General features: G+C 43.6%; 1 protein-coding gene and 1 pseudogene across 1 annotated transcript; both read left to right on the forward strand.

The window, feature by feature from the left end:
- Positions 1 to 12,919: 12,919 nt before the first annotated feature.
- LOC142994104 (organic cation/carnitine transporter 2-like) lies at positions 12,920 to 17,699 on the forward strand (annotated as a pseudogene).
- Positions 17,700 to 17,720: 21 nt separating this feature from the next.
- Positions 17,721 to 23,305, forward strand: map2k2b (mitogen-activated protein kinase kinase 2b). The gene is made up of 11 exons (XM_076144792.1): positions 17,721 to 18,605; positions 18,704 to 18,914; positions 19,221 to 19,367; positions 19,691 to 19,768; positions 19,948 to 19,999; positions 20,251 to 20,375; positions 20,540 to 20,753; positions 20,858 to 20,910; positions 21,108 to 21,169; positions 21,331 to 21,376; positions 21,924 to 23,305. Exons 1-11 carry the CDS (start codon positions 18,517 to 18,519, stop codon positions 22,032 to 22,034), a joined length of 1,188 nt encoding a protein of 395 aa, XP_076000907.1. The 5' UTR covers positions 17,721 to 18,516; the 3' UTR covers positions 22,035 to 23,305.
- Positions 23,306 to 23,775: the final 470 nt, after the last annotated feature.

Genomic DNA, 23,775 nt, shown 5'->3' on the forward strand with positions numbered 1-23,775 from the left:
ACAGAGATGGACTGCTGCAAGGGCGAGATCGAGATGCAGGCTAAACGTGACAGAAACCCACCACACAAAAATAACAACATATGATAAATAAAGTAAAAAATAACGTGGTAAGTATGTTATTCTTCTGTTATATGAGTCACTCACAGAGGCAAGAAAGGCTGGAGTGCAAGTTCCTGCATGTATGCAAGTGAAATTAATACATCAGGTATCAGCTATGGATCATTTACTCAGTTTTCACCAAAAATATCTCAACAGTAAAGCAACAATTGACTGTAAAACATCATCAGAACTGTGACATATATTCATTTATATATTAACTTTGGAAACGTCTTCAATATCAAACACATGACTGTAAGTTTAATTATCAATTATGCTGATGAAATATTTTTCAAGAGGATTAACACAGCATATTAGCCAGGGTAGTGTTTTCACTCAGTCACACATTTGGTTATTCTCTGGGTGGAGTAATGATGCAGACAAATGAAGAAGTGCTGGTAAAACTGCACTGAATATATGATCATAATATATAATAATCTGCAATTAACCAGAGAAAATGCAGCTATTAACTGCTATTTACAACTGAAGTGTGTTACCTTTTTTCAGTTATAAAACAAACAGACAAAAAAATTAAATAACATTTGGAACATATTGTGGTTTCTGAGATAATGAATCCATGCTGCATTATGGTCCAATTGAAGGAAAACAATGATCATCTATTTGAAATTGTGTTTAAAACACTGGCACAAAGCTATAATCTACGTGCCATGTCATTATTTACATCTCAGCATTATATCATCTAAACATATACATTAAAGAGATCAGCCTGCTTCATGGTGAGAGAATCTCATAAGCTGGTGCTCGTTCTCATATATTTTTTAGGCTGCTTAACAGCACACTAATGGCGACATTTTCATTAATCATATCTCTTTATCAAGCGAAAATGCACAGTGTACAACTTCTCCTGCATCCATATCCTCTCAGGCAATGGTTGCTAAGTAACAGAAGGAGAGATGTATTGAGACAGAATAGTCAATCAATTCTCCTGTGGTGTGTGTGTGTGTGTGTGTGTGTGTGTGTGTGTGTGTGTGTGTGTGTGTGTGTGGGTGCGTGTGTGCGTGAGTGAGTGAGTGAGTGAGTGAGTGAGTGTGTGTGTGTGTGTTTAGGGTGTTTGTCCAAGTATTGTACAACCATATTGTCTCCTGCTCTGTGTGTTCCTGTAAATAAAAGCCGGGAGAGATTTGTTTCAAAGCTACAAGGGATTTGAACTTTCCAGTTACCTCAGCTGCGCGCACACACACACACACACACACACAAACACACACAAATAGGATCTACAAATTAACATCCACACACAGAAAAATTCATTAATCCTTTCCCACTCTTGTCAACCGCTTAATCAAAACTACATATCGATGAGGTGGTCTTTAACCATTTTATATCCACACGTCAGGGTGGCCTTGCTTCTCCTCTAGGGATTATCTGTTTCACATTGCATCACTCTTATCTTCACCATACAAAGTAAAACAACAGATGGTCCGGTGGTCAGGTGTGCACTGGAAACCTTAAAAGGACACACTGGACATTGTTGGCTCGTGTGAAATCGAAACCGCTCCAAAAACACGATCCTGACCTCTGTGGATTGGGTTGACTGGAAACAATGTGCACCATCAGGGTTACAAAGTTCTTTACAAAGTTGAGATAAGATAACTTCTGTGGTCTGAAGTGCGACAACTAATGTGGTCTGAAGTTACTCACTGTCATGTGATACTGACTGACCAATCACATGCAGAGCACACCTGCAACATGGAGTTTGTTTTCCCACAATGCAGCAGAGCAGAAAGGGAGGAGCTACACTCACAGAAGGCTCAACTGCTCAATCAGCACCTCCACTGAATTACTGTATAAACCAAGGTCCAGCTTTGTTTTTGTTTCTGGCACGCCGAGGTAATGTTTGTTTGCTTGTCATGTAAAATCTATACGTTAATAGCTTTAACGTATAGTTGGCCCGTCATAAATCATTGAGAATAACGTCCCACCTTTTAATTGGTTAATTGGTATCACGTTACCCTGAAATGTTGTCTGTCTTTCGTGGTTTTGGGCAAATATGGCTGCATATGTGCAATTTCAGAGCACGCCATACAAATGTAAGTATTTGCAATTTTATTTCACTTCCAGTGTGTTGATGATAAAGTTCTTCCATATTGGTATTCCATAGTGGTCAGTACAAAGTAAAGTTAGTGGAAGTGTTTCTTCAAATCAATCTGTGGTGCTTATTCGACTGGACTAGCGCTGCACTGTTCCCTTGCAGGAATATGAGCGAGTGAGTCTATGAAGACTTCATGGCAAGAAGCTCTCACTGTAGATCCTGAAGTGAATATGACTAGTAACAAATCTCTGCTCTTGCTCCACTTGATTCTCAATACTCAAGACACTCTGCTACATGTTTGTTACTAGTTACTACATGTTGTAGTTTCTGAGGCGTTGGCCGTTCTTCCTGACTGAGCCTCCCATACCCAGGCTGTAACAAGAACGACGATGAAGAAGTAAACATTTACCATTTTAAACCTCATTCTCCATGTCGGCTCCTCTCACGTCTGTTGCCCTCAGGTCTCCTACAACAGGAGGCAGAGAAATATGCTGGTTTCATACATTCTATCGATTTTGCCCTCGAACAAAGACAGACAGAGAGAGATGGAGGGAGGGAGCAGGGAGGGCAGGAGTGAGAAAAATGAGATATAGATGAAGAGCACTTGCCAGTGGGAAATGTTCTTGTTTTGTCTAATGCTTAGCCACGTAGATTCACCTCGGCAATTATTGGCAATTAAGTGCAAATCTGAAAAACAGATACGTGGATGTACATTTAATATTTGGATGATTAAAGGATTCGGCGTGTTTACGAGAGAGGGCAGGCGCTCATCAAACTGACTGGAGCTGTAAAGTACCGTTTACTGTGTGATTGTGTGTTTGAGTGTGACACAGAGCAACAGAGCGAGAGACGGAGACATAGAGCAACAGGGAAAGGGAGCGAGAGCGAGAGCAAGAGCGAGAGCAAGAGAGAGAGATGGTGAGAGAAGAGAGAGATAGAGAGAGAGAGAGAGAGAGAGAGAGAGACAGAGAGAGCTGGGCTGGTGTTAAGGTGATTAGTCTGGTGGGTTGGCGATAGAGAGAGTTGATCAATAACCTATCGATCTCCCATGGCGAGTGTCAGGGGGGTAGTGGGAAAGAGAGGGAGGGCGAGAGAAAGGATAGGGAGGGAGTCGGTCCTGGCTTGACTTTTAAAAATCCTTTACTCTGCAGATGACAAATAACCCATTAGATTGCAGAGAGCTGGAAAATCTGGAAATCCTACTGGAGCGCGTACACACACACATTTACACACATATACAAGCACCTGTACATGCTCCAAATGTTTCCCAATTCCAATTAAATGTGTCACGGTTGTTTTTTTCTTCAAAAATAGTTGCAAAAATCATTTCTGCAAGGAGGGTGGAAAACTATTGAGCTCCATGCAGTGAAGTTACTTAGCAGATCATTACTTCAAAGAATTCCTCCGGGCTGACAAATTCACTGAAGCAAACGTCATCCAATACTCAACCCCCGAGCCTTTTAAGAAGGTTCTGCAATAAGTCTGCTGCAGAAACAGGAGATTCATTTCAACACCAAACCTGAAAAAGGATTGTTGCTTCAGCAGAGCTCTCTGTTTAGAAGCTCTACAAAAGGGCCAAATGAGACAAACAAACATCTTCGTTTCTGTAGCCATCTTTTGCATGCATGTATACTTTTGTATGCGAAAAGAGGTCAAGGTGTCGTGGTGGTGAAGTTTTTGTCGGTCCCCAGTGTAATCTGAGGGGGGCAGGAGTTGGGTCAGAGATGAGGGGTGAGGGTCCAAGGGTCACGTTGGGGCCTTGGAAATCCCACAGAGCTCACCGGACGGATGTCGGGATAATAGTGGAGGGGATGGTTATTGAACAACCCATAATTTTTTATAGTCAGCTCCCAAACCGGAAGTCTTTTGCGATACAGTAGACATAGAGAACGTCCAATGAGGTTTGGACCAGGTGCACAAACACACACAAGCACTTTCCCGTCATAAATCTCCAACACACTAGTCTCCCTCTTTGGACTATAGCCGGGAGATTTGACGGATTCTCCTTGTATTGGGGCTTGGCTCTCAAACAGTCATTATCATTACACATAGTGCTGACTGCAGGTCTCATTTGGACAAATAGAGAGAGCTTTCGTAACATATTTTGACATTAGAGGGAAGACACTTATAAGAATTGTAAATGGGTAAAACACAGCCCCCATAGCCAATTTTCTCTTCCTCATCCTTCATCCCAGTTCCAACTCCTTCCTTTTCCTCATTTTCCTCTCATTTCTTCCCCTACTGGATCTCTCCTTCCTATGTCCTTGTCTTGTGCATACGCCCCCCCCGCACATCCACCCCGCACATCCCCTCCCCATTGCTTCCCTCAACCCGCTCTGCTCAAAGCCCTGCCCCCGCTCAGTGTCCTCGCTGCCACGCAGTCTCTCAAATTAATGTGGAGATATTGACAAGTGATGAGCCCGGGAGGCATAGATCATCAGGAGGTGGAGAAGAGGAGGGCTGGGATGAGGCCAGGCCAAGCTGCTTCACATGGATGAAGGGGTTTCCCCATTATTGCCCTACTGTGGCTTTTAAGTGCACGCCGCCCCGCAAATCTACGCTTAAGGACAGACTCTGGAAAGCCCTTCATCAGTTGATTTCTCTTCTCTATGCACATCATTCAAAAGGCTTTAGAGGAAGATGAGATGGAAAAACAGGGTGTTGTTGCCCATCATGCACACCACACATACACATTTTTTTACCTACAGCAGCTTCAGCGCTACACATTACCTTATGTAAAATGCATACGTGCTACGAACAATGTAGAGAGTGCTAGTTGGTCAATACGCCAATTACATACATGAGGGTATGGAAAGGGCAAATGATAGCCAATCAGTGAAGTGCTTTTACTGTCTTCCAGCAAGAGCTGACCCCATTTCATGACCCTCAGGCCAAGGGTCACTCCTCTAGGGTCAGAGGGTATTGCTGGACAGAGAAGTGTTGCTATGGTTACAGCGCTGGCCGAAGATAGGTGTGGCATTCGGAGGGAGTCGGCTTATTGACCATTGTGCAGACTTACTTCCTGGCCTTACATGCTAAATGTAAGGCCAAATGTTCATTGCCAGAAAACACTTGTTTGAATGCCACTTCCTCTTTCTTTTTCATACCTCCCCTTGTTCCTGAGAGAAAGCTATGCTGGCATGCATTTTTGCCAACACAACACTCGATTTGCAGTTATCTTGCACCACCATGTGGTGGTGGCGGTATCCACAAATATGGGCGACTCAGCATTACAATAACAATGACAACTCTCTCAACCACATTATAAGTGTCATTATGAATATAATTATATACCACTTAGACTTAGTGCAGAGTCATCTTCATCTGGAAAGCCTTAAAGCGCTGTTTCTTAAAGGAAGTGCAGTATTTGGGCCCCATAATTTCAGAAGAAGGAGCTGCCACTGATCAGAATCTGAATCAGAGGAGCTTTACTGCCATATCTTGTAAGTGCCTTTTCACTTACAAGATATTTGTTTTGGTAGTTGGTGCAACCAAAATATTAAGAGCAAAAAAATAAATAAATCTAAAAATGAAACATACACCGTTATTTACAGAAAGTATAAATACAATTATCAATTGGGTCAATGGAGCGTCTTTGGAGATTGGAGCATATACACTATGGCTATGAGTGTATATAAATACAGTGCATATCAAAATGTGCAAGATGCAAACTGTGCAAAAATGCAAGATCAATTTTAGTCTGATTGTTCGGTCAGTGGGTGACCTGGGCCTTGTTGATGAGGCCCACTACGAAGGGGATGAAGCTGTTTTTGTGGCGTGAGGTTTTGGTCCTGATAGACCTTGCCAGAGGGGAGGGTTTCAAACTGTTTTTGTCCGGGGTGGGATGGGTCGGCCACAATCTTGCCTGCCCGCCTCAGGGTCCAGTAGGCATACAGGTCCTGGAGGAATGGCAGGTAACAGCCGATCATTTTCTCTACACAGCGGATGCTCCACTGCAGCAAACCAGGTGGTGATGGAGGAAGTGAGGATGGACTCAATGATGGCAGCGTAGAAGAGGCACCATCATTGTCTTTGGTAGGTTGAACTTCATCAGCTGCTGCATGAAGAACATCCTCTGCTGTGCTTTTTTGGTGAGGTAGCTGATAGCGAAAAAAAACTCCATAGTCTACTGGGAGCTGGACCGACTGAAGACTCGAGGTGCAGTCGTTTGTATATAAGGAGAGGAGCAGGGAGAAAAGAACGCAGCCCTGAGGGGAACCGCAAATCAGAAACATGTTTCCCCAGCTTCACGTGCTGCTTCCTGTCAGTCAGGAAGTCTGTGATCCACAAGCAGGTGGAGTCACGTGAAGCTGGGAGAGCTTGTCCTGCAGCAGTGACGGGATGATGGTATTGGAGGCAGCAAGATTACAGGAGTTGCTAACTGGCTGTTGAGCTCTTTGCTAGGTTTTGCAAGCTCCTACTGGAGAGTTGTGTCTTCTCCAAACTGGCAGCCCCATTGCATCACCTGGTTTCAGAGCTAAATAGTGTGAGGAGCCAGAAAGGACGAGTGCCATCGCTAAGGGAAGTCTGGACACAAAGCTGTGAATAAGGCACCCACACTTCCATGTATCCTGTTGCAAGGAAAACAAAGGTTGAGGACTCAATTGTAGTGATGTGTCCTTTCATGTCGAGGCTTCGAAGCGTGTGTCGGGTAATCCACGAAGATTTTTGCGAAGCGCGTATCGAGGCGTTTGTTGGTGACGTATGTGGTGACATCCGATCCTCCTTCCATCATCCGCCAGCAGTCCTGTCTCTACCACCCTCTCCATCATCTCCCTCTCTGTCCCAATTCTCTCCCCTCTCTGCCCAGGAGGTCCTCCAGCTCATCACATCTACCCGCCCCACCACCTGCTCTCTTGACCCTGTCCCCTCCTCTCTCCTTCAGTCTGCTGCACCGGATCTTCTTCCCTACCTGACCCACGTCATCAACACGTCTCTGGCCTCTGGCTCTTTCCCCTCTGCTTTCAAGACTGCTAGAGTCACTCCGCTTCTAAAGAAACCAACTCTTGACCCTTCAGACATCAAGAACTACAGACCGGTATCCCTTCTACCCTTCCTATCTAAAACTCTTGAACGTGCTGTCTTCAATCAACTGTCCCTGTACCTCCACCAGAACAACCTTTTGGACCCCCACCAGTCCGGCTTCAAGGTGGGCCACTGGACCGAGACGGCCCTCCTGGCAGTGACCGAGTCACTCCAAACTGCTAGAGCGAACTCTCTCTCCTCTGTCCTGATTCTCCTGGACCTGTCTGCAGCATTCGACACGGTGAACCACCAGATCCTTCTCTCTACCCTTGAGGGAATGGGTGTCTTTGGCTCTGCGCTCTCCATGTTCGCGTCCTACCTGACAGGTCGCTCCTACCAGGTAACACTGAGAGGTTCTGTTTCGAAGCCACGTAGGCTCACCACTGGGGTTCCGCAAGGTTCGGTCTTGGGCCCTCTTCTTTTCTCCCTCTACACAACATCTCTTGGTTCGGTTATCCACTCCCATAACTTCTCCTACCACTGCTATGCTGATGACACCCAGCTGATTCTGTCGTTTCCTCCTTCTGACGCCCAAGTGGAGACGCGCATCGCTGCTTGCCTGGCAGACATCTCGGGGTGGATGTTGAAGCACCACCTGAAGCTCAACCTGGACAAGACCGAGATGGTGTTTCTCCCAGGGAAGGGCTGCCCGCACCGAGACCTGACCATCACCATAGATGACTCCGTGGTGACGTCTACTCGGACCGCGAGGAATCTGGGTGTGACCCTGGACGACCAACTGTCGTTCGCGGCAAACATCGCTTCGGTGACGCGTTCCTGCAGATTCCTCCTCTACAACATCCGGAGGATCCGTCCCTTCCTCACCGACAAGGCAGCGCAGGTGCTGATCCAGGCTCTTGTCATCTCCCGCCTGGACTACTGCAACTCCCTCCTTGCTGGCGCCCCGGCTTCCGCCATCAGACCTCTGGAGCTCGTCCAGAAAGCTGCTGCTCGTCTGGTGTTCAACCTTCCCAAGTTCTCCCACACAACTTGCCTTCTCCGTTCTCTACACTGGCTCCCCGTAGCTGCTCGCATCCAGTTTAAAACTCTGGTGCTAGCCTACAGGGCAGTGAAAGGAACAGCTCCTTCATACCTCCAGGCTATGGTCAAGCCCTACACCCCCGGCCGACCACTTCGCTCTGCTGCCTCCAGGCGACTGGCTGCCCCGGCGCTCAGCGGCCCCTGCTTGCGATCGATGCGGTCACGGCTTTTCTCTGTTCTGGCACCTCAGTGGTGGAATGCTCTCCCGACTGATGTCAGGACAGCGGAGTCGCTACCCATCTTTCGCCGCAGGCTGAAGACCCATCTCTTCAAGAAACACTACCCGGATCCTCCCTCTTAGGACATCACCTACTCTGTCCTAGCTCTTCTGATGCTCTTGTTTTCTAATCTTTCACTTCTAATCTGTCCTTTTGTTTTTTCTCATTCATCATAGTACCTAACTTATTGCACTTCTACTCTAGCTCTAGTTATGCTCTTAGCTGTTGGTTTAGGAAGGAAATGCGCTTACGATTTCTTGTGACCTGAAGTTCTTTTATCTACCTTTGTTGAACACACTTATTGTAAGTCGCTTTGGATAAAAGCGTCTGCTAAATGACCGTAATGTAATGTAATGTAATGTGACTTTCGAAGCCTCGCGAACCTGCCATACCACGTGACTGATTCAGAAGGCAGGAGCTGGTTGGCATGTTTGGCTAACGATTCGAAATATGAGGGGCAGCGAAACGCAATCGATCCCCCGCTCTCACATTTTGTGGAATTAGTTGGGACTTTATTGCGCGTTTGATAGCGAGGACCCAAAAAGGTCCAAACGTACCTGGGTGAACCAAACATTGTAAGATTGGAGAACCCCCAAGAGCAGGGGTGGCAACCTGCGGCTCTTTGCCGGCTGACGTGCAGCTCGGCTGGAGTGCTCACTGATTTTTCTGTATATTTGGCAATACAGACAAAAAGCTGTCCGATTTTTTTCTAAACGAAAATATGAAGATGAACACCAGACGTTTTGCACTGCTGTTGTCTCTCTGTCTCCAGAGCCCGTCTGATTATGGGATGGACTGGTCTCTTTGTTTACAGTTTGAACATTCTTTATTAGTTAATCTTTAAGCATACCCGTGTGGGTTATCATCATTATCTTTTGTTTCCAGTTCTTTTCCCATCAAGTCATGGGTTGTCTTTCTGTATTTTTAGTTCTTTCTGTGAGTGAGTGAGTGAGAGAGTTGTTAGTTATTTCACCGCGAGCCTGTATTTGGATTTATTCTCCGTCACCTCTTCTCTATGGCTCTTCACAATGGTGTTGGGATGTGTTGTGGCTCTATGAGCTGGACTGGTTAACCACTCCTGATTTATTTATTTCAAAGCTTTGCACACCAAGGCCATCGCATCATTATAATCACGCTGACTGTTTTACATTCATTGTCCACTTGATGGGACAGTAAAGCAAATGAAGCACCGAGAAGCTTCGGCCCATGAGTGAACCAATTGGATGGAAAGCTTCAGAGCTTCATGAAGCTTATTCTCGCCATCACTACTCAATTGCAAGGCCACAGATTACAGAAAGACAGAACATCCAGAGAAAACATAACAGACAGACAAACTTAAGCAGCATGCTCCAAGCCACAGGACACTGCAGGGGAAACTCAAATACAAACATGGCTACAGGAAAATGGGGTAAACTCAAATATTACCGCTTAATAATGCTCAGCAAACTAAATACAACCAGAACATGGAACAAAAGCAAACTAAACAGACACAGGTGAAACCAATTAGCAACAATCATGGCACACAAGGACAGGAAGTAAAGTAACGGGAAAAACTACTGGAGACGATTACAAAATAAAACAGGAAATGAACACAACTGACAACAACACAGGATAATGACAGGAATGGCACTTCTTGGAGGCCATGTAGAAGGCCCGGCAGGCATAGCCTGCATAAGTGTTTCCAAATATTTGCTCCTCCAAGCTGATATGTCACACCTCTCTCCTCTCTCCATCTGCTTCCGCCATCGGCTCGTCTTTGCTGATAAAGCGTGTTGAGTGGCAGCGTTGTCATACTGATTGGGTCAGTGGTTCTTAAACTTTTTGTCTGACGACCCCACAAAAAAAACTGGAGAGATTTGGCGACCCCACTTTCCCAAAACCTATTGCAAACCCATGTTAACAACTTTCAGTCAAGCAAAAACAAATAGGCAATGTGTAAGAAATAGCCTGGGCTGCAACAATTTATTAACACGAACAAGAACCGGAACAAACAAAGCAAATAAACAAATGCACAAATCATCAGAACCAGTCCAGATCTAAAACGGTAGCCAAGAGTCACAACAGAGAGACAGTGTGTATTTATGATTAGAACGATCTCACTTCCTTTAATAACACAAATAGGCCATGTTAATGAGAAGGATGGGCCTGCTTCCACGAACATAGCAGGTCAATTCTAGGATCGATGCTGCTCACAGCAACACGTAGATTTTCCTCCATGCTGCTGATCCGACATCTGTATTTATTTTTTATATAGGCCAGGGACGAAAATGTCTTCTCGCACAGATAGGTCGATCCAAAAGGCATGAGAATGTCCATGGCAGCCTTGGACAACCCGGGGTATTCCTGCGCAACTGACTGAGAAGAATTCATCCAAAGTTTTTGATGCAAACGACATCTGTAATGTGCGGTCGCTGGACAGCTCAATCAGCGCATCCTCGAGCTCAGATGGCAGGTTGTTTGAGGAGCAGCTGGTGAATGGTTGTCTTATCCAGTCATAATGCTCTACATTTTCCGTGAGAGAGTACTGATGATTTGTCGAGGAGACTTCGGAGATGAGAGCTTATTGAGGCTTTCAATGAATTGGCATTCATGTCATTCTCCTCCAAAAAGTCATGCAGCTCCGAAAACATTTCAAATCCACACTCTCTGCACGGGCTGCCGACGCTGCAATTTTTTTGTGAAAGCGTTCACTTTGTCCGAGAGGGTCAGGATGTTAGTGTTGAGGCCTTGTAATGACAGGTTGAGAGTATCTAATTTGTCAAATATGCACGCCAGGTAGGCAAGACGTGATATCCATTTCGAGTCAGTGAGATGGTCTGCAAGAGGGGAATGCGCGTCTGAGAGGAAGGTGCGCACCTCGCTTCGCAACTCAAACAGGCGTGTAAGAACTTTGCCCCGTGCAAGCCACCTTACTTCGGAATGGAAAAGAAGGGATTCATGTGTAGACATGAAGCCATTTCCTGGCAGAGAAGGGTGAAGAGTCTTGAATTTAGAGGGTGCGATTTGATCGAATTCACTATTTGGATTGCTGTTTGGAGAACATTGTTAAGATCGGGTTCAAGTGTCTTGGATGCCAGGGCCTCCCTGTGGATAATGCAGAGAGTGAACTTGACATGTGGTGCAACGCTAAGGACCTTTGCTTTCAGTCCTTTATGTTTTCCCAGCATAGCCCCGGCACCGTCAGTGCATATGCTTATGCAGTTATCCCAATACAGGCCTGTCTCCTCCATCCAACCATTAAGACAGTTAAAAATGTCTCCACCGGTACACCTTCCGACATTAATCAAGTCAGTAGACTCGTCTAACTGGCAGTTTTGCACTCTCTCTGAGCTGGCATTTCATGTCATTAGCGAAGTCGTTAATGCGCTTGGACATGGTATCATTGGAGAGGGGAATTTGTTTAAGCACACTTGCAATCTTTTCCCCATGCATTGCAGTGGTCATCGCAATTGCTGCAGGAAGGATGAGGCTTTCAGCAATTGTGTGTGGCTTTTGTGCTTTGGCTACAAGGTGGGCCACTTTGTATGACGCTGCCAAGGCTTTGGTGGGCACAGTAGCTTGCCTATGCACTACAGTCTTTTGCAGCGCAGCTTCTTTTCGTAAAAAGAATGCCATGGGTTTTTGAGCATCATCGGGATGTCGGCTTTCGAGATGTCGTCTCATTTTTGTAGGTTTTAAACTTTCATTTGCCAGAACATCGCCGCAAATAACACACTGTGGGTGGTCGAGCTCATGTTTTACCTGGCACGTGAATCCATATTCAAGAAATTCTTTCTGGTATCGGCGGCGCCTCGTTGGTGGTTCTTTTTTATTCTCACCTCCGGCCAGACTTGTCCCATCTGAGGATCGCGGAGGAGTAGGTGCACAACTGGAGGTAGATGGCACTTCTAAACTTATATCAGGTTTTTTGAGCAGCCACCTGTCCATTTTCCATGAAAGTTATAACTAGGCTAGTGGCTAGTTACGCAAGAAAAGTGGCTAGTAACGCAAACGTGGCTGGTAACGTGGCGTGTTAACTATGACGTTTTGTAAAAAAAACGGGAAGAAGTTGAGTTTGAGTTGAGGGCGCAGATAGTTACATTGTTTCTATCAGAGGACCAATAAACGATACGAAACCAGAGCCATTTAAAGCTGGATAACTTTCTCTCTCTCTCTCTCCCTCCTCTTAACAGCGTGTAGGAATTAGAAAAAGGCAGATTTTCATTGTATTGACATTTTATTTTTCGTTGTTTCATCAGGCGTTATAACAGCTAATTTCCGACTGAAGAAACAAATCATTTGGCGACCCCACGGAAGTTTTTGGCGACCCCGTTTGGGGTCGACCCCTAGTTTAAGAATTTGGTTTGCAAAGACGAGGTGCGTTAAATTTCGTCTCGACCTGCCGACTTTTTATGATGTCAGTCACCAAGGTAGAGGGCGTGATAATCTGTACAGAGGAGCCTGGAGCCTGGAGCCTGGAACATTAAGTTTGGAACATTTATCTGCAATCATGCCCAATGACAAATCCCACGAGTATGAGGAAACCACGTCTTTCCTGGGCGATTACGGATTTTTTCAAATTGTTGTGATTGTTCTGCTGAGCTTTAGTGCAATTCCGTACGGATGGTTGGGACCGATTGTTGTCTGGTTAACTACCCTTTCCCCTTTTATCTGCAGTGGGATCTAGTGTGTGACAATGCATGGAAAGTCCCTCTCTCCACCTCCTTGCTCTTTGGTGGAGTCTTGTGTGGATCCTTCATCGGTAGCCATTTCTCAGACCGGTAAGCTCTGGCACAGTTGAATTTTATTTTACGCCACACACAACAGCCAGGCATGATGGCTGGTCATGTCTTTTCTTGATTTACAACAGCCTGACACACCTACAATTTGGCAGTTTTGATTGTGTGTGTTACAGCGGTTTCAGGCTTCTATTTCCTCCTTATCTTCACTCCAATTTTGCAACATGTTTCCCAAGGTCCAAGCATAGCATAGCACAACCTTTGTTGAAGAAACCCCATCTAGACCCCCTTGTTTTAAATAACTTAACATTAGACTAAGACTCATTTGATACAGTAGAATGGTCTGCTGTATATAAATATATATATATTTTGCAGCTCTAAGTATCTTAAAATCTGACTGACATTTTCTTATCCAGCCTTTGAAATTGCATCCAAACGACACCAAATTTAGTCCATGCTGTTGCATATTTGGATGAGCCTGAATAAACTACTTCATACTGTCATTTGCTGCCATTACTCACTTCAAATTTTGCACAAAGGCAAATATCCTTTTTCGCTGTCAACGCACTTTAAACCGTCATCCAGACTACACTGAGATGCAATGGGTCATTTAAGTTCACTGCACACAACTCCAAAAGGGAAACAAGTATGTACATATGTCACTAAAAAGTAAGAATACAAATAGCAAGGTATGCCTAATTAATTGGTGTATGTATGCTAAATGAAGTGTTGTCTTTTTGGCTTATCTCCCAGGTTTGGCAGGAAGCCAGTGTTTTTTACCTTCTCAGTCATGCTAACAGTCACTCCGTTGATCCAAGCCGCCTCAGTCAACTGGATTATGTTCTGTGCCCTCAGTTTCTTCAGAGGACTAGGTCTGTCCAATTACATCACATCAATCGTATTGGGTGAGGCAACATGTTGTCCTTATGTCTTTATTGTGTGTGACTGATTAGGCCTACTTTGCAAAAACAACTAATGAATAAGGATCATAGTAGTAATTAAAGTTTGATTGTAGTTTAACCACAAGTGACACAAATACATTATATGATGATGTATGAGCAAGATGACGCAACAATGGCATGTGATGGGGCGGCGGTAGCTCAGTTCATAGGCACTCAGCAGCTCAGTCCATAGGGACTCAGCTTGGGAACCGGAGGGTCGCTGGTTCGAGTCCTGTATGGACCACAAAAGTGGACTGGCAGCTGGAGAGTTGCCGTCTGCCTCCAGGGCACTGCCGAGGTGCCCTTAAGCGAGGCACCGAACCCCCAAAAAACTGCTCCACGCGTGCCATATCACCTGTGCTGACCCCTCTGTAAAGCATGTGTGTTTGTGTAAGAGGGGCACGCAAGACACATTTTGGATTGCCTTGTTTGCATTGTGATTTGACACAATAAAAGTTTCTATATTCTGTATGTGATTGCTGCAAGGTGTAGTTGTGTCCGCATTCCCTTGACATATCAGTCTTAAGTAAAGAACTATGAACTAAAAGATGACTATGTTGTGAACTTGTTGGACGGCTTTCAATGAGCCGCAGGGTTTGTTTTCTCTCATCCTGATGATCTTGTTCTTACTCAGGGTGTGAGATCCTGAGCCAGACCGCCAGAGTGACCTTTGCTATGATGGGCAGTGCAGTCGGCTTTGGCCTGGGTTATGCCTTGCTGCCACTCTTTGCCTACTTCATACGAGGCTCGACGATGTTACTTGTTGCTACAGCTTTGCCCAGTTTGCTCACAATTCCGATGTGGTGGTAAAACTGATATGAAATGTTACAACTATAACTTATTACTTTGCTCTTACACATATTTATCCTTATCCCTTTTTAACTCACTCTCAAAATTCCTAGTATCAGTATGTCCGGATTATCTGAATGGGAAGTCACAAACACATTCTGTTCCCCAGTGATTTATGCTTTCAAGCTGCGTAAAACTTGATGATAATAAATCGCTTAACATTAAAATTGATCTTAACTTCAACAGGATACATGAATGTCCATATGTATCGATCACTGTAATACTGATCCCTTTCAAATGGCTGGCAGAGATCATCTAACTATAAGTGGTGGATTATCCTTCATGTTTTCTTAATAAACTACAATGTTTCCCATCTATTCAATAAACAAATATCTCATTGTTTGTTTAGGGTGATTCCCGAGTCCCCTCGTTGGCTTTTGTGTAAAGGTCGAATAGAAGAGGCTGAACGTGTCATTCGAAAAGCTGCCAGGATGAACAAAGTGGCTGCCCCAGATGTCATATTTAAATCTGAGGAGTACATAGAGCTAATGGTGCTTTATTACTATTATTAGCAGTATAACTACTATTATCTTTACAATATATGATTGTGACTATTCTGTATCCCTTCTTAAATGTCTGATTTAGCAACAAGATGGTGCATGGGATCTTGAAGAGGAGCCAAAGTATACTTGGATGGATTTCATCTGCACCATGAACATGAGGAATTTAACATCTGTAAATGCCTTCCTATGGTAATGAGAAGTCTTCCTTATTCTAAATCGATATTTGATTTGATTTGATGATTATTATGACGATGATGATGATGATGATTAACACACAAAGCTCTCTTACTGGAGCAAAATTTCAGAAATGGGCATTCATAATTCGCTCTTCATTCTAGATTCTTGTATTCTTGCAGGACAGCCATCACAACCATCTTCTATGGTATGTCTCTGAACACCAGCAACATGAACTGCCTCATCTCTGCCATCTCTGATCTTGTGGCATATGTGGCCACCTGGCTGCTGATCGACCGGCTGCCGAGACCCACCCTGGTCTTCATCACTATGCTGCTCTGTGGCATCTTGCTTTTAGTAATCAAGCTGGTTCCTGAAGGTTCATATTATCAACATACAATATTGACCGAATCACACTGTGCATACACAAATCGGGCTAAAAAATATGATGTCTATTATTGTATGTTATTTATAGATGTTTGTTTCCTCAGACATGACTGTCATATTCCAAATGTTTGCCTTTCTTGGAAAACTGGGTGTGGCCTCTGCTTTTTGCCTCATGTTTGTGTTTACCACTGAGCTGATGCCCACTGTGGTCAGGAATAGGGGCACAGGCTTGGCCTCCACATTTTCACGTGTTGGCACAATGATTTGTCCCTATGTGATCTACATAGGTAAGTACTTAATTGGTTGACTTCTGATTTCATATTTGTATTTGTGCGCACTGTTTACACTGGTCGATTTTGTTGATTGAAGAATAAGAGAAGACGAACACACCACAATTTGTCTCAAACAATAAGAGTTGGATGCTGCTACAAAGAGAGGGAGGGAGGAACAGTGTGTACACTAGGTCAGAGATTGAGTATGTGTAAAGAATGAAACGGAGGCTATTCAAAAAATACTTTAATGGACTTTAAAAATGGTTAATCGTCAAAGTTATGGATCCTATCAGGATTTTATTTCAGCAAACCTGTAAGAAAGATGACATGTTAAACTCATAGAGCCTCAATATGCAGGTCAGGAACCACACCTTAAAATCACTTAATGTATCACATATATAGTAATCACAGTGTCTTTAATTATGTTTTCAGGTGTTTACAACAAGATGCTCCCATACATTATTTTTGGCACAGTCGCCATTATTGCTGCTGTTCTTGGCATGTTGCTGCCAGATACCAGAAACAGCAAGCTTCCTGACCTCATTCACGAGGCCAAACCCATCAGAGGATACTGGTATGTCGCTAACAAATTGGATACGCGTGAGCAAATCTTATAAGACACGTTTTCCCTCTAACATGTTAACATTTCTCTGTCGTTTTTGTGTCTCAAAGCTGTTTCTCATCCACGAGGCCTTCAGATCAAACTCAAACAACAGAATGTAAAGAAATCAGTACCCCCTCCTGACGGAAAACAGCAATGATAGGAGTTGTGACAACGCAGAAAGCCAGGAAACAATGCATGGTGCTGTCTCATTCGTACTCTCTTTCCCCATCTGTCCATGAATTAAATGTTCAGCTTTACATCGTAAAGTATTTAAAATTGTATTTAAGTGTGAGGCAGTGGCTCAGTGGGTAGTGCTTCCGCTTGAAAACCGGAGGGCTGCCGGTTCGAGCCCCTGCCGAGGTGCCCCTGAGCAAGGCACCGAACCTTCAATTGCTCCCCCCTCTGCGAAGGGTGGTAATGTAATGTAAGTCGCTTTGGATAAAAGCGTCTGCCAAATGATCGTAATGTAATGTAAATAAGGGCTGGCGACTGCAATGCTCTGTATTCCATTTTATTCATAAAATGCTGGTATTTAAGATAAGATGGCTAACTAACTTTTTAATGAACATTACTAATAGTTATTCATAATGTTTAACACACAGTGCACATACAGACTGTTATTTTCTTTAAATATTCTGTGCAAGTGCTTTTGAAAAAGTATTGCTCGTAAACAGAGCCTTTAAAGTTTGTTTTTTTGAAGAATATTTCATAAATGCAAAGTGTGTTTCTAGGACTGCTATGTCGTGAATTGGAAAATTAATAAACAATGACCCCTATTGTCGTTATGGTGGAATTGTACTCTGTACTTGCACAACGATTACCGTAAAGTTGAGAACAGACGCACATCCCAGTTCTTATAATGGGCGGCTAGTTTGACGGCGCAGAGGTGGATGACGGATGGCTAAACTGCATCCCCGGTACTTCTCCGCGTCCCCGTTTGCAGACTGTTGGTCCTGGTAGCCGGTGTAGAACCAGTGCGGACATCCAGACCGACGACAGCTCTGCTCGGCCCAGGCTTCGATCATAACCTACCGGCTGTGGAGGAGATCTGGGTGCTTGATTGGCTTGACAGTGGCACTAGGTAGCGCACAACACGGCAGCAAGTATGAAGTTAGCTAGCTAGCTAGCTTAACTTGTGTCTGTCATGGCTCTTGGTTTGGATATTTAATAAACCTTTTGCGTAGCTGGTATTAAAATTAGCCCCTTCGATGCATTGGCAATAATGTTATATGGCCTGTTAAGTTGCTTAAAGACTATTAGCAGCGTCTCATTGAAAACGGTGTCGTCTAGCCTAGCGTTTTAGCTTTAATGGTGCCATACGCAGATTTGTTCACAGTATTCTGAAACAGACAACATTTATCTAAGATGAGCAAAGTCGTGAACGCATAATTTATGCAACTTGAATGAACTAACTTCCCTAAACCCGTGTCACTGTTCCAGGAAGTCAAATTTGAAAACAGATGGCTAACTAACTAGCTTTCCGTGTTTATGCTTCGTTCCAAATCGTTCGCAGAGGAAATAATTGAATTTTTAATTTTTCCCGATTTCCAATCAAACCTGACTTGAGAAGCACCAGAAAGCGCTAAGTGAATTAAACTTGTAGGTAGAGGAAGAGTCTGAAGCACATCTGACATCATCATGCCTCCTAAAAAAAGACCGGGGCCCTTAAACATCGCACCCACCGGTGATGGATTGTCTCCCTCCACCAACGCTGATATCGCTTCTGAGTACGTTGGCATAATCATAAGATACACTTGAAGAGTCCATTTGCATTCTGAATGTGGACAGATGTATTTTTTTGTCTTTTTCCCCCCAAATTTCCCAGGGCAAATTTGGAAGCTCTGAAAAAGGTCCTGGTCGAGTTGGATCTGGATGAACAGCAGAAGAAAAGGTTGGAAGCTTTTCTGACCCAGAAGGCCAAAGTAGGCGAGTTAAAGATTGACGACTTCCAACGGATTTGTGAACTGGGTGCTGGCAATGGAGGGGTAGTCAACAAGGAGTGCCACAAACCATCAGGCATCATCATGGCCAGAAAGGTAAAGTTTACATAGATCATCTATCTATCTATCTATCTATCTTTTCAGTATAGATTCATCTGTTGATCATTATTGAACATCATAGTCCTAAATCCAGGTGTACAATCGCTCAATTTCGCCTTAACACCAGGTCAAATGCATCATTGTAACTAAAACAATGCTGGCAAAAATGATTAATTTAAATTAATCAGCAACTTTTCCAATTGGTCACTTATCGATAAAATGTGCCAAAAACCTTCTATTTTCACCTACAAAGTTGATCCAGTATTGGAAAATGCATAGATTACCTCAATACCTCTGTTTCAGCTCATCCATCTCGAAATCAAGCCTGCAATCAGAAACCAGATCATCAGAGAGCTTCAGGTGCTGCACGAGTGCAACTCTCCCTACATTGTGGGCTTTTATGGAGCCTTTTACTGTGATGGAGAGATCAGCATCTGCATGGAGCACATGGTGAGAGACTGGAAGAACGGTAGAGTTGGTGGGGCGGTTGTGTAGGGTAATTTCAGAAATGTGATGCCATAATGATCCTCACTCCCTTCTACGAAAGACAACGGTTGGGAACAATGAGGCTTTAATCATCTCTGAGGTCTGCTCTAACAAATGCAGTTCTGTTTGTAATCTGGTTTCCAGACACAAGACAATGAATGGAGAAAAATATACTCGCTCATCCATGTTTCATGCGTTGTTTAGTTAAGAAGGACTCTTGTTCATGCAACCCCACTGCTCTCTGTAATTAACTCTCCTCTTTCATGTTGTGTCTATGTGTTATGCAGGACGGTGGCTCACTGGATCAGGTGCTGAAAGAAGCCAAGAGGGTCCCAGAGGAGATCCTTGGCAAAGTCAGCATCGCTGTACGTGTGTTGTCTCCTGTATTGTAATATGATATGACGTTGGTTCATTTTGGGACTGTAATTTATTCATTGTTTTATATGCCTCAGATTATGAAGCCAGTGTCTATCTGGGGCATTTTTTTTACTTTGATTTTCAAATGGAGATGAGCTATAATAATTCACTTTTGTATTTTGTCCAGGTTTTAAGAGGACTTGCTTACCTAAGAGAAAAACACCAGATCATGCACCGAGGTAAAACATACAGGATCAACTAAAAAGCACATGGAGACATTATTCACCTGCTAAAGCTGTTTAAGCAACTCTGAACATGTCTAAAAACAAATTCAACCAAATATGTTTTAGACTCAAAGTAATCTGTCTTAATTTGGCAGTAAATTTAACCCGTAACATTGTTGAGCTTTAACTCAGTCATTCTGTTGGAGCAGATAGGGATCAAAGTGATTGGAATGGTGTTACAGTTGGTGTTGTTATACCTGTCTCAGATGTGAAGCCGTCTAACATCCTGGTGAACTCTCGCGGTGAGATCAAGCTGTGCGACTTCGGCGTGAGCGGGCAGCTCATCGACTCTATGGCCAACTCTTTTGTTGGGACGAGATCTTACATGTCGGTAGGTTGGGCTCTCCTGAATTATGCCTCCAAAAACGGAAAAGGATAACAGATGATCTTAAGTCAGATCAATAACTTACCTACAACTGGTGTCAAATAATAACTAAATTCAACAGCAGAATATTATTCATTGAAATAAAATGGTTGTTATGTATTCTTGCATAGCCTGAGAGATTGCAGGGAACCCACTACTCAGTGCAGTCGGATGTGTGGAGTATGGGCTTGTCCCTTGTGGAGCTGTCGATTGGACGCTTCCCCATTCCTCCTCCAGACGCTAAAGAACTGGAGACCATATTCGGTAGGCCTATCAGGGATGGCGCTGAGGGAGGGACGCACAGCACTTCGCCCAGACCCAGACCCCCGGGCAGACCTGTCACTGGTAAACACACTTTTTCTTCTTTCTATTGTACACATTTCTTTCTATTGCCTCTCACTCTCTGTACGTTTCATAGAAAAGATGGATTACTTTGTCCCCTTCTGTAGGTAATGGACCTGCAATGGCCATCTTTGAACTCCTGGATTACATAGTCAATGAGGTGAGGTGAATTTAAATGGTCACAAAAACAATTTGTACTTAAGCTCTGATTCAAAAAGCATGGAAGCAGTCATTCCTTATTACCATTAGTACCAGTTCAGGTATTGTGTACAAGTTCTGCCTATTTAAGATTATGAAAACTGTTAAGTCTCTCCACTGTCTCTGGTATAATCCCATTTTGATTTTACTGCATTTCAGCCTCCTCCCAAACTGCCACATGGCGTATTCACCTCTGATTTCCAGGACTTTGTGACAAAGTGGTGAGGCAGGATTTGTCTGTAAATGGTGTTTAATTCGTTCTGGATACACATTTCCGTCATTGCATTGTGGGGAAAAAGGCCTGCTAGTAACTGGTCTGCATGTATATATACCAAATACAAGCACAGCAGTGAACATTCCTCTCTCTTGTGCATTTCTACAGTCTCATCAAAAATCCAGCAGAGAGGGCAGACTTGAAAATGTTGATGGTGAGTGTTTGACTCAAACTATGACTCACTCTGAATGTACACTGATACTTTCTTTGGATCCTGTTAGGCTGTTACATGCTTAGACTCGGTTCAGATAGTTATAGTTTATAGTAACATTCTGGATATTGGTTCCAATATGTTGGACCATTGAAAACCAGCAATGTGATGTGTAAAAGTTTGTGGTTTTTGAAATGAGAACCTCACATATTGTCGTTGGTTAACAACAGGAACATTGAACTTCTTGCTTGAACGCCATTTTTTCAATATGCCCACTAATACTGCACACACTCGGCTATTAAGGCCAAGACACATACCAATTGATGCAGCTTTCCCATCCAAATGGTTTTGGACTCAATTGTTAACACTAATCCTTAAAGCACTAGACCAAAAGTATCAAAACAAAATGTCTGCATTGGTCCTGAAAATGCTCCTGAAGCTCATCTCAGCAGTTGGGGCTTCCCTGCACTCAAGCAAAGCACAGCAGCCTTTGGCTGTTTTTCGGTGTCTTGCCTCATATTTTCACTCAATTGTCTTTGTTTTGTTGCAGAACCACACATTTATCAAGAGGGCTGAGGCGGAGGAGGTGGACTTTGCTGGCTGGCTTTGTAAAACAATGGGGCTGAATCAACCCAGCACTCCAACACGCTTTACAGACTAAAAACACACACACTCTAATCACAGTCACGGTATGTGCTATACGTACTGTATGTACATGTAAATCCACAAGGGAGGCTGCTACCTGAAGCCGTATGTATGCAAACACACACACACCTTTTTTGGCTGCTCCCTCCCCCAGGTGACCTCTGGAGTCTCCATCTATAAAATAGGACTCGCCAGCATATTATCCAACTTTGTCATGAGTAAAAGTACTGCGTCTACAATCAGAACATATTGTGGAAAGTTGGTCCACGCTTATTCAAACTGATTCCTTGTTGGGAAAATTAAGTTCAGTTGCTAGTAATTTATGCCTGATTCTCTTCATCAAATCTGTTGTTTTAGCGATTAATATTTCTCTCCAGCTATAAATAAGGAAAGCCTCCATTTTCAGTCATACATCATGCAGAATCATGCAACCACACAGTAGTTGTTTGTACTTTATCACAAAACTAGAAACAATATTTCTTTCTCATGTGCTCAACCGTTTTGCAGATTTGCTTTGTGATTGTCTGAATTTCTCAGAAGCGTTTTCAGACTTACAGCTGGAGTCATCCTAGTTATCATTCCAATCATGGGCGTAGGCATGGGTACGATTTTACAGATGGATGCTTATAAATTAGTTTTCTGATTTGCAAACACGGTCAGAAATGTTTTACTTTACAGATCAGTGGTGTATCATTTAGTGGGATGTGTTGACTTTTGGGCAGTTTGGGGATTTAATTCTGGTGATGCGATTTGATTACTGAAAATTCTATTATGTCTTGAGGTGAAGTTTAACGTTGGGTTCATTAAAGGATGACCCTCTTGTAGAAGCCAAAAAAGGTCAAAGCTGAGCTGCATCCTCTGCTCTAACTGTATGGTGGACTTGTTTGTCAGCAGCTTTAAAGCAACATCCTCATCTTGTTACCATCAGCTTCAGATTAGCTGATTTTGAGAACTTGGCTTCCTTTGTAAATATGAATTCAGCTCTAGCCAGTATTTTTTTTCTTTTCAATCTCTGAGCTAGCTGCATTGTGACACACAGAGGCCGGAGCGGAACACAAACCGCCATTTCTTTGTATATGCTATGATGTAAACTACAGGACATGGATTTGCAATGATCATGCATCCTGTTGTGTGGCAGGATGAGGGTATTTTGCTCCTTTGTTTTCCTTTGTGTACTTCCTCCTCTGAATTAGGGTTTACAGATATAGATGTTTTTTAGGGTTAAAAAAAAAATCTAAATCTTTGTCAAAGTCATAATTGTCAATAAATGGTATGTATTGTAATGAGTGAAGGTGATGTCATGATTTACCACTTTACACTTTTTTTTTCACTAATTTTCTCACTTCTGTCTTACACCTATTTCACCAGAAGAGGGAAGCACATTCTGCACATAGCGTTTACGTTCTACAGTAACTAACGAAAGTATACTACCTAACAGAAAAATGGACCTATACTTCAGGAATAATTGCCCCAAATGTAACTAATAAATACTGTAAAATCACAGCATAGCATCAGGATTTTCTCCTGATGCTATTCTCTGGGCCTGGAGAGAGACAATGTTGCAATATGAGGGGTGGACAGAGTCTGAGCCCTGGTGATGAGAGAGAGACTACTGCAGCAGAAAAACGGCAAAGTCTGCAGTCATTAATATGCAAATATGCAAATGAGGGTGTAATTAAGATTGGGCTTTTGTCAGTGGCTGTTTGATTGCTAATGAATTCCAATCTGCAAGAAAGGGGGAGGGGGATGATGAGCTG

This window comes from Genypterus blacodes, unplaced genomic scaffold, assembly GCF_046128005.1.
Source record: "Genypterus blacodes isolate CSIRO-AG114 ecotype Tasmania unplaced genomic scaffold, CSIRO-AGI_Gbla_v1 ptg000029l_1, whole genome shotgun sequence".
Lineage (NCBI taxonomy): Eukaryota > Metazoa > Chordata > Actinopteri > Ophidiiformes > Ophidiidae > Genypterus > Genypterus blacodes.